Source organism: Parasteatoda tepidariorum, chromosome 10 (assembly GCF_982258835.1).
Source record: "Parasteatoda tepidariorum strain Cologne lab strain chromosome 10, Ptep-v5.0, whole genome shotgun sequence".
Lineage (NCBI taxonomy): Eukaryota > Metazoa > Arthropoda > Arachnida > Araneae > Theridiidae > Parasteatoda > Parasteatoda tepidariorum.
Genome location: NC_141764.1, coordinates 82,578,670 through 82,590,968, shown reverse-complemented (window position 1 = coordinate 82,590,968; position 12,299 = coordinate 82,578,670). Strand labels below are relative to the sequence as shown.

At 25.8% G+C, this 12,299-nt stretch overlaps 1 protein-coding gene across 1 annotated transcript in view; it reads right to left on the bottom strand.

Moving 5' to 3' along the window:
• The window catches only part of LOC107443024 (calpain-7), a 33,148-nt gene that overhangs the window by 14,095 nt on the left and 6,754 nt on the right, over positions 1–12,299 (bottom strand). Inside the window, exons 4-12 of the mRNA XM_043043804.3 lie at positions 12,196–12,263; positions 9,216–9,431; positions 7,389–7,602; positions 7,222–7,307; positions 5,886–5,979; positions 5,665–5,811; positions 2,592–2,819; positions 1,040–1,184; positions 200–299 (exon numbers count right to left, since the gene is read on the bottom strand). Of these exons, the coding sequence (XP_042899738.1) occupies positions 200–299; positions 1,040–1,184; positions 2,592–2,819; positions 5,665–5,811; positions 5,886–5,979; positions 7,222–7,307; positions 7,389–7,602; positions 9,216–9,431; positions 12,196–12,263 (1,298 nt within the window). The remainder of the gene's footprint in view (positions 1–199; positions 300–1,039; positions 1,185–2,591; positions 2,820–5,664; positions 5,812–5,885; positions 5,980–7,221; positions 7,308–7,388; positions 7,603–9,215; positions 9,432–12,195; positions 12,264–12,299) is intronic.

The following is a 12,299-nucleotide window of genomic DNA, read 5'->3' as shown; positions in this document are numbered from 1 at the left end:
ATGCGGTCGTTTTGGGACAATCTGTATTTTGTATTCATTGTTTCTCACCCAATTTTCAACTAATTAGACAATTGTATTGTAAATTTCTCTTAAGAAATATATTCAAAATATTTCAAGTTAATCAATACTTTTGAATTACCTACAAATAAAGTATAATATCATTATTTTACGCAAAATGTAACTTATGAAATTTACTTACTGATGAAGGCAATAAGTGTATTTGAAAATATCAGGATTCCAATTCAAATAGATTACTCGATAAAAATGAAGTAGAGAGTCAAAGTCAATCCAAAAAACACCTACAATTCAATATAGTTAGCTTTTCAAATTAATTTCACATGAGCACAACATTTATAGTTTACTCTCCACTTCTGTTAACTTGAATACTTGCGTATGAAATTTTGATCCTTTATTCTATGATTTATTCTTATTATTATTAGATGATTATTATAATTATGATTTTAAATTTTAAAAAAAACAATAAATTAGCATCCTTACTTAAAATATAAATGTATATTTTATTGTTCAAGACTTATGTGTTATCTAATTCAGATATAATACATTAAAATCAAAATACTTATTCAAGTAATAAAAAAGACAATTGTCTTTAAGACAATTGTTTAATGATAATTGTTGATGAAATTTGGTGAAAAAAATTCAAGAACTTTATTTTCATTTCAAAATTATTTAATCATTAAAAAAAATTTTAGAAAATATTTAGCACTTGTTGCACTTAATTTAAATTACACTAACAGAAAAGTACATTTTTTTTAAATAAATCAGACTTAGTAAAAACGATAATTTTTGATCTGTGATCAGTATATGAAGCATCAGAATTGAAATAATGAGCCTTGTTAAGGTGCTGCAAAATCTTGCCTAGCTTGCAGTTTTATCCATATGCTAAAAATTTCACTAAAAATTAAAAAATTTTAAATCAAACAAAATTTAAAAAGTAATATTAATTTTCAATAAAAAATAAAAAGATTGTTTTGAAAAATATTCAATGCAAGTAATAAAATGTCTGTTTTGTCATAATTACCGTTATCAAACATTTGGGCATTTCTGGGATCATATCTTAAAGCTTCCTTAAGTTGCGGAGTCCAGCTTTTTGTGTCGTGCTCAGAATAACGACCTTTCCATCGCAAATGGCTCCAAGGATTTTTCAGCAGACATAAGCGTGTTCCCTAAAAACAAGATATACTTCAAGGTATACAATTATAGAACAAAAATTTTAATTTTGATTTAAAAGAAAATTGGTAAAAATATAGCAATAAAACTAACACTAACTTTAAAATAGAATTAGTAAAACACAGTCAAACTTGCTTATAATGAACCTAAATTTAATGAGAAAATTAGAAATACTTGGTTAGTTACATTATTAAATCTATTTGAGAGAAGCATGCTTATAACAAGCAAAAACTGGTCTTAGAGAAAATTATTCACAAAATTTCTGTTTAATTCTATAAATCTAGCTCTACCTTAAAAAAATTCTTTTTTGATGTTTCTCGCTGATAAATTCGTTTTTAATGTCAAAGATGCTTTCCATGAGTCTTATTCAAAAAAACAATACGACGATAAGAATAGGTTAAGACAAAACAAAGCAAATTATCTAATTTCTTTTATGCTGTAGAAGATAAAAAAATAAACTTTTATACTAAAGTTTACTTACTAAATTAGAATAATTTTATAATTTAGTAAGCATGTAGGAAATTTTATGATTTTTCGCTTTTGATGCTTCTAGCTGATAAATTCTTTTTTAATGTCGAAGATGCTTTTCAGGACATCAGTCTTATTCAAAAAAACAATGTGACAATAAGAATAGGTTAATACAAAACAAAGCAAATTATCTAATTTCTTCAGTGCTGTAGAAAAATTAAAAAATAAACTTTTATACTAAAGTTCACTCACTAAATTATAATAATTTTATAATTTAGTAAGTATGTAGGAAATTTTAAGATTTTTCGTGGACTCCTTTTTTACAAGCACTCAGCTGTAAGGAGAAAATATTACTGTCTCTTGTTGCTCATTATAAGCCAATTCAGCTGCAATACATTTCCATGTGAAAGGGAAGAAGTTTCGGAAAAGTTTTATTTAAAATTAAAATTACAGGGGTCTGCTTTAATCAGGATTCATCCACGTAGCTAAACCCAGCAACAGAAATAACATACAGTTCCTGCTCATCTTTCAGACAAACATAAAATGGAACAGAAAATATGACTAGCGCAAACAGCGCAGCCTAAATATAAGACAATAATTAAATGCATACAGTAATCATAGCCAAAAATATTGTTGTCGGAATCTAACATTTTAGTTTAGCATGGCATAGATAGAAAAATATTCCACCCCTTGAATTTAATTGCTTTAAAATAATTTTAAAAGTTTTGTCTTCATAACAACAACGCCAGATTTTTTAAATTTAATTTTATTTACAAGTTTTGAGCTTAGGACACATTTTCAAAGAAAAATCCACTTAGTTTAAACATTTCTCAGGTTATATTTGAAAAAATATGGTAATCTGATAATTAAATGAAATAATGCAAATTTCCTTGTGAATAAAAGATAAAATAAATGATCAAAACTTCATAGCTTACCATAACTTCCTTAATGTCCAACATAGCATATGCATGAGTAGGAACTAAACCTGCCCTATCTGCTTCATCTTGGCTTAACTCTCCAGTAGCAACTGTAATCAGCACGTGTCCAGCTTTGTGTTTATCAAGCAGCTTTTTAAAGATAGCATCCTTGGGAAAAGTAGGATCATTTAAGTCAATTGATATTCTATCTGGAATCCAACCAGTCAGAGCATGAAGATCTATGTTCTAAAAATCAGTATAATTCAATATTAGAGCTTGTATAATACACATTCTAAAAATCTTGATTTACAATAATCTGGATTTTGAAAAGAGAAAAACGAAATTGCATAAAGAGTGACTCAAGAAATTAAAGGTGCAACATTAATGATATAAGATTTAAGTGGTTAAGATATTAGCAAATTTGGTAAAAAACGAGAAACGTTACTCAAATGTAAATATTGTTTTCACAAACAATAAAAGGCTAAAAGCTAAGGGGTGACAAAATGTGTGCCACGGCAATCTTAAGGATGCCTGTCAGAGTTACAAAGGGTGTTCTGAGCTGCCTATTACTTCAACTCTAATATTAATCCCTGAATAGTAATCTGTTGCTATTCAAAAAGGAAAAGTTTCAAGGTTAAGTTTATAAACTTTTGGATGTATCTAATATATTATTATCCTATTCTAAGTGAAAAAGCTTTGAGGGTTCAAACTCTCTTTGTTACTTCATGCCTGCGTAAATTTGGTTTTTAAGCAGTTACTTTTCAAAAGAGCAAATATTGCATGAAAATAAATGTTGAAAAGAATATTTAGTAGCTATATTAAGATAGTGCCATAATTTGAAAAGTTATATTATCAGTAGCAAGTTCTTGCACTAAACAAATTCTTAATACCAGAATATGTTAATTTCTTTTTATTTATATTTTCTGCTATATTTTTAAATTTTATGCTGTGTATTATTATTGATCCCATCTTTTTTGTTACAACTAACAGATTAAGTATGAGTTTTACCAATTACAATTATATTTTCATCTCTTATTTGCACTTATAAAACATACATTATGTATAAAATAAGCAATAAACCACACACGAATATTATGTGCTTGAGGTACTGAAAGACAATTTCAAATCTCAAAAGGTTGGTATAACTAGGAAAAGTTTAGAAATCCATGTTATAAGGAATTTTTACACACTTTTAAATTTATTTTTCGAGAGATAAGTGTAATAATGCTTTTCCACTGTTGCAGAACTATATCTCTAAAATTTCAAGGAGAAAAAAAACACATAACTGTCTGTAATGCTTTCTATGCCAATATTACAATTCAAAAAGAAACATATAATTTGTGTTAAATTTATATTTTTCCAAAATATAAAATACTCTTTCAAATATATGAATAAATATTTAGCAATAAGAACTTCAAGAATTATGAAATTCAGCTCCAAACAATTAAATAAATTTGTCTATGAGTAAAAAAATGAAGAAAGAAACAAGGGTTTATTTGAAAACTGCAAAAAATTAATACATTTTAGGGTACTTTTGTTAGAAAAAATACGTCTGCAATTTTTAATGTAGGCCTAACTATAGTCAAAAATAATTTTTTTCTCAAATCAGAGCTAAAATTCATAGTACTAGGCGTGCACAGTTCTGTTTTTAAAGTTTGAAATAATCAAAATATATGAATAAAAATATATTTAAAGTATTACCATACAAAGGAAAATAATAGTATAAGCATAATTTAAATACATATTTTTAGAAAAAAAATTATGCATAGGAAGACCACATAACAAAATATTTCTTAGACAGTTCAGATCTTAATCATTTTTTTTCCAATATCTGAAAAAAATATTAAACTAATCATTCAGCAACTTAGGAAAATCAATTAATGGACTCAATAGAAATCTTTAGTGCTAATTAAAGAATGAATTAAAGTGGCCTGTAGCAAATTAAAGTAAATGAATAACAGCTTCCATAACTATATATCACAAAAATGGCAAATATTCCAAATTTTGGTAAAGATCCTGTTTAACAAGCATAAAACAAATATATTTCATTAATATTTTGGAGTTCTGGTATACATGAATAAAATTAAATAATTAAATTTTAAAGAGATATTAATAGAACAAAGTTAATTACACTTAATTATATGAATCCTTACAAATAATGTTGTTTAATTAAGAATACTACATTTGTAATTTTTTTAATATATATTATAAAAAAGATACAATTTGAAAAAAAAAAAAGATATTTGCTGAGAGATATTTCTTAAAGGAAATTTTACAGAATATATTTTAAGAAGCGAATAAAAGATACTAAAAAACAGTGGCCAGTTTTTAGTCACATATATTTAAACAGGGTATCTAGCTTTGATAAGAATTTCAAACAAAAATCTCTTCTTAGTCTTTAATAATCACTTCTTAAAAAAAAAAAAAAAAAAAAAAAAAAAAAAAAATTCTTATTCCACCATTTTGACTTTCGTGAGAAGTTGTATCTTAAAATTTAGTAAGGTCAAAAATCTTCAAAAACCATCAAATTTGGAATGTAGATCACACAAATTTTCGCAACCAATAGATACCCCATTTAAATGCTATGAGCATTTAAATGGGGTATTAGGAAATGCATGTATTAGATGTATGTATTAGAAGTATGTATTAGAAAATGTATGTATTGATAAAAAGAAATATAGTATATTGTGCATGAAAATATTCCCAAAATAGATGTAGTCAATAAACCGTTAACTTGTTGTTCATGAAATTTTCAACGAAATTTCAGCATCAATATTACCAGCATATAAGATATTAGAGATATAGAGGTTATTCATAAATTATATGAAATGACCGACCATGCTTCTTTAGACACAAACATGAAATAAGAAAATGTAGATATAGGGGGAAATTCCCGCACGAGAATGACTGCCGTTCTCTTTAACATATATACATCTTCTGCTCTACAAAAGCTCTTGTGATAGTGCGCACATGCGCGGACAACCAGTAACATATTAAATCTTCCAGAACTGTAATTCACAATAACAAGTTGAGTATATTATTAAAACAATAAATTATAACAAAAATACTATTCATTAAGGAAATTACTTACAGAGTTTGATCCAGGAAAGTCATAACCACCCATAACTTTCATATAAGCTTTCTCCAATAATGAAATCCAGAATTCATTTTTATTGCTTGAAAATGAGCATAGAAGTTCACCATGAGACGCCATTGGCAAATAATCATCTATAATTATCTAAAAATTTATTTCTTAAATTAAAAAATTTTCATTCAGAAACAAAGTCATAATCAAGGGGAAGTAAGTGTTACCTTTCTCTGAACTCCATTAAAATGCATTTTCACCATATATTTTCCACAAGGGTTGTATACAGGATCACCTGCTCTGTTTTGTGGATATATAATACTGAAAAAAATAATAAAAGTTAACATGAAGAAATAAAAGTTAGAAAAAATTTTTTAAAAAATACTCAAGGTCACAAGTAAATATAAGTAAAAAAGAGTAAATTCCTTAACCATTAAATCTGGCATATAATTGGAATCTGCAACTAAAAAGTTAGAACAAAAGTAAGAACTTTATTTAGAAGGAACACATTATCTTCGGCAGACAAATATTTAAGTTGTTTCTGTTTAGTTTGAACATGTATTCAAAATTACAGACAAGTCAACATATGACTAATTTCAATAAAACTTTTTACTGACTTCCATTATTAAATTTTAAATTTAGCAAATTTAATGTTGTGCGCTAATTAAAATCAGAAACTGTGTCGGAATTTATTTTTTCTAAAAATAACAAAGAGAAACACAAAAATAACACAAAGAAGAATTATGAGTAAAAATTGGAAAACAGAATTGGTGGTTAAAAGGTGACTTTTTTAACCACCAATCACACCTTGTAACCACAAATTCTGTTTTTCAGTAAAAGTATTGTAAAGTACTTGAAAAGTACTCCGTAAAGTATTTGTTTTTTATTAATATAAAATGCATTGCACTCATTTCATGTATTTCTTAGCTTCACATAGGCAACATTATTTTTTGCGAGTCAATTAAAAAACTGCGTTCCATAAAAAGTATTTATACAAAACAATACTCGCAGTCTGAATAATTAAAATACGTCAGAATTATGTATCGCATCATTCACTATATCAAACTGTAGAGTACACAAAATTACAATATTTAATGTTAGAAAAGAAAATGAGGAGAAGAATAATATGGAAGAAAGATAAAAAGCTAAATATATTATACTGCAGTAGTAGGACTAAGAGCCTTATTGTTGCCTATTTCATATAGTGCAAAAAAAAACGTTTTTTTTTTTATGGAAAACATCATGAATCCAGTACTCATCTGGAAAAAATACTAAGGAACTGTTTGCAAAAATGTCAAGTTTGATCAATTAACTTTAAAATATACATTGAAATTAGCTAGAGTTAATTAAAATAAGTTTGTTACAATAAATTCTGTTTCAAATGTTTATAATTAATCACCTGTAAGCCATAAATAATAAGTTTTTTTTATCAACAACATAATATTAAACAACAAAAAACAATTCAATTTTCAATTAACAATTCGATTTTCTTTCTGAAAAGCTACTAACAAATCTTTTCGAAACAACATGCCATACAAACAACATACAGTTAAAAAAAATTACCTAGTGATAATCTTCTTAGAAAATCTTTTCTCATAAAGGGCACTTACAGCTAGTGAGGCAATAAATGAGCAATCACTCACTATAGTCTGTAAATTATAAAATAATAAATGCAACAAAGTAATGATTACACATATATATTAAACAGACTAGATGATGAAGTAAATTACCTGCCTAATACTAAAACAATCAATGAGTTCAATAAGTACAGGTTTAGAGGAGATATCCTCAGGACGAGCCCACCTAGCAAAGGAAATTTTCTGTTTAGGACTTAAAGCTAGTTTACCATCTTTATCACTAAATGGAAGTGGATAAGCAAATCTTTCTTTCAGATCTATGGACATAAATGGAACATATTCTCTGCCATTAACTATGGATGTTACCCTAAAAAATAAAGATATTTATAATGCACAATAATCCTAAAGTGATAAACTACATCAGGGCGCGTAGCCAAATTATTCAACAAAAGAATAAGCACCTTTTAAGCACTTTTCAAGCACTCAAAAAAAAAATTTAAGCACTTTTCAAGCACTCAAAAAATATTTTTAAGCACTTTAAAAAAATATCATAACCAGGCAGGGTTGGAAAGTTTTTGACAATTAACAGTTCTATCTTGTTTTAACCTTCATGTCAAAAAAACTTTTGACATTGTTTTTTACAATTGTCAAAAACCATGAAATTCTGAATCATGTAAAAGGAATTTTTTTCATACGTTACAGACTGACAATACGCTATGCCGAAATAGATTGGGGTTGAATTAATTGTGAAAACGTTGAATAGAAGAATGTGAACTGTGTCTTTTTGCATAATTTGCAGTGAAAATCAACATAGTAAGGAGAAATCTCATTTTGAAAAAGGGAAAAATAAGCACTTTTTAAAAATACCCAATGAATAAAGCACCTTTAAGGGCTTTTAAAAAATGCTACGCACCCTGTACATAACAGTAAAAAACTAATTGATTATGAAATAAAAGAAAAAGAAATAAACACATTAGTTTTCACACAAATTAACAGTTTTAACAAATTGATAGCAAAAATCAATTAAAGAACAAGTTTGTGCTCACATTAATGCATTATATTAATTAAGTATCTTAACTAAAAAATATTGATTCCTCTCTAAAACTGTAAATACTGCTATTGCACCACAATCTAAAAAATTTCATAAACAAGCTTAAACCAGGAATGAAATTACGAAAAAAAGAAGAAAAAACATGCATTTGAAAAGAATATTTAAAAATAACATTTTGTATATCACTTTCATTATCTACAGACATTTTTGTTTAAACTTTGCTTCAGGAAATAAAAAATATTGAATTTAATAATACACAACAATATTTAACAGCAACTTTTCAAACAAGAAGTTTGACAAATCATACCACTAATAGAGCAAAAGGTTAGAAAAAGTAGTCTTTGAAATGCGTCCAAAATTTTATAATAATGGAATGTTAGTAAGACAAAGTTTTAAATAAATAAGATATGCAACTAAATAAAAAAAAAAATTTATCTGAATATAAAAGTCTCAGATAGCAATACTGGCCATAAAAAAACTAGTTTTGTAGAAAATTTGTCATTTTAAAAATATTAGTTAATGAATGATATAATACCCCATTTACCCCCTGAGCACCAGTCCCGACTTTTTAGCTGCAAGCTTTCCTGCATCAAAAAATTGGTTTCCTAATGTTATTCCGTAGGAAAGTAGTGTATAGATAGGAATTTTCTGCAAAGTTTTACCCAGAGTTTCAATGCTCAATACATATTGAAAAATGCTACTTACAAGCACATGACATCAATCTTTTTCAATCCATTGATTTAACGTTTTATTTAATTGGTTCATACACAATTTGTAAAATCTATGATACAAAATTTTTGTTAGCGTGGTTATTTTTCAATATTCTTAAAGATATAGCAAAATTAATAAAATTAAAAAAAACATGGATCTAAGGAAGAAGAAAAAAAAATTACAAATATTTAAGGTTTCAGTTTACAAAGAATACAGACCTAAGAACAGCAATTTCCTCTTTAGTGTAAGCACTACTTCCAGTGACACGATGCTGTGGTGCTGGAGAACTAGGAGTTTGATTAACTAAGATTTGTCTTTGGTTAGGCACTTCATTCACTTTGAGATTTGAAAGTTCTGGCAAAGGTGTGGTCGGACAAGGAGGGCATTTCTTATCAAGAGATGATTCAACATCTTTTGCTTTCAGAGTTTCGGCCCTAAAATATTTAGTAATAATAAAAATGCCACATAACACTGCTTTTTAAAAAATAAATAAATAAATATTAATTAACTATGTTTGTTGCATTAATCAATTGGTAAAAATTGAGAATTTTTTTTATTGGAGGTTACAGCAAAAACCCCTGGACTTATATAACTTTAATATAACTTTATAATATAACTTTAACTTTTTTAAACTTCTTAATATAACTTTATTTTTAAAAATATAAACAAAAAAATAACTAATAATTTTAAGATTAGACATGTAATAATTAATAAATTTAATGGATTTTAAAGTGGTCGCCTTTTGCAACAATGCAGAGGCGCAAATTCTTTTCAGCATTGAGCAGAAAGTTTTCGGCCTTTAATCTATCTAATTCCCATCGAAGTGATTGCTTTAAAGACTCCAAATTTTTGTGTACAAATATTGTTTACAGAGCAAATAAATGATTTCACACAGTTTTTTCCCTGCTTAAACAACTTTAAAATAGCAGCACTACTGCTTGACATTGTAAAAAAGCTAAAAACAATAAATAACCAGGAGATATATTATAAAATATTTAGTAATTATAATGACAGACAAAAAGAAACGAGCACACAATTTAAAAGGGAATTAGTAGTTAACTTCTATTCTATGATGTAATATGTTCTATGTCTAACTTTGTCCATGTTTTGCTGCATCATGTAGTACAACAAATCAAATTTATTCTAAATTTTCATGGTTAAGAAATTTATAATAATGGATAAAAAATACCTAACGGTTAATATATAAAGAAACTAATTAGAATATTCTCTGCATTTTAATGATAAATTGATAAAGGAGCAAACAAATGTGGAGTTTTGGACATCCTAAATTGGTTTTTGGACAGGGTGCATAATATTAACTATTCACATTATATTAACTATTAAATTATTATTATTATTATAATTTATATATAACTATTAAAATATTATATATAATATATAATATTAACTATTAAAATCTATTTAAAACATTCATCAATTCTGAAAATAGTTAATACTTTTTATAACCCCATATGTTAAAACTAAGCACTTATTGTATGTAAAGAATATGGATATTTAATTCTAACTATTAGTTTGATATCAGTATAAATTTCATAATTCATAGTAATTTTAAGATTGCATTAATAAATTATAAAACCTATAACTATGCAGTTATTTTGCATTAACTCAAATAATATCTAAAAAATTTTACACTTCTTAAAAATTTCTTTCAAATTCTGAAAAAAAAATTCAAATTCTTAAAAAAATTTCATAAATAAAATTCTTTAAAAAATTTCACAAATAAAACAAAAGTGACTATTTTTAAAATATATATATATTAAAAAAAATGTAATCATGAATTAAAAATTACAGTTTAATTGGTATTTTTTTTCCTGTTATAGCTATTTTTCATGATAAATGCCTATTTCTAAACTGTGACACATTGCTCACATAAAACTAGACTACAATATCTAGAAAAGTTTAAGGTGAGAAGAATAAAATCAACAATTTTTTATTCAATTGTTTTTATTAGATTTTAAAGATAAGAATCCAGATTTAATATTAGTTTAATTGATAAGTTGTTAATTTTACATTATAGTTAATTGCTAATTCCTCAATATTTTTGCATTGTTTAAATGAAACTTCAACAAAATTTAGCTATGAACCATTCACAGAAGTGTTTTGGACTGGACGGCATTTGCATTTAATTCTTCCCTAAAATAATCAATTATACTGTAGGTTCTATTACAAAAATTATTTTCCTTGAAAATCAAAATTTCAAGTCAATAAAAAGTTGTCATTATGTTTACATATTTACCATAAAATGTTTTAGTCAAATTATAAAACATTTAAATTTACCAAAAGGGTTCTGAAATTCCACTTTTTGTGACCCAACACATAAATTTCAATTTTTTAATTATAAAATAATTTATAAATTTCATGCTAAAAAAAAAGTAAAATTTAGAATTCAAAGTAACACCAAAAAACATATATCCGAAAAGTAACATTTAGGTCACCTTAAATTTATATGAAAAACTTAATTTTCATGAACAAATCAGCTAAGAATTTTTTTATTTCAAAAGGTAGATTATAGGAAATCTAAATGTTACATTTCATACATATTTTTTCTATTACTTCACATTTTTATATTTTTAAACTCAAAAGCTAAAATTTGTTATATTTATGCTTAATTTTTTAGAAAAAAAAAAGAAAAAAATCTAATCTAAGTTTTCAACAGAAAAAAGGAAACTTTAGGCCTGTTACTGAAGAAAAAAATATTTTTAAATTCAACTGAAAAAAATTTTGTGAAATATTTGAGAATAATAATAACTATTACCCAATTTGAAATTAAGAATTTTGAACAAAACAATTTTCAGGATTCACCCTGTCATACAGAAGTTCCTTTATTATGCCCCTAACATAAAAAGAATGCAATCCCTATTTTTTTTTAATTATTATTCCTTCATTCTCTGTTCAAACAATATGCAAAAATTCACTTCTAAATTCGCTAGTATTTTTTAGGAATTAATTGTAATTTAAATTGCAATGAGTTTGCAGAAAAATCTTTGCAACAATGAATTCACAAAAAATTCTTCATACGCAAATTTCTATAAATTCTAAGCATACAGTGACACTAGAACAATAGTTCACTTCATTAAAGCAATAATGAATATAAATAGAAAGCTTGAGATATATAAAAAATTTTAAATGTTTTTTCTGAAATAACTTAATAATGGTTAAATTAAAAAAAAAACTAACCTGTCAAGAGCCTTCTCAGCTAATTTTGACAACTTAAACTGCAAATCTTTGTCCTTAGTCATCTTTCTCTATGAAGAAAAATAAATAAAAAAATATTTAGAAAT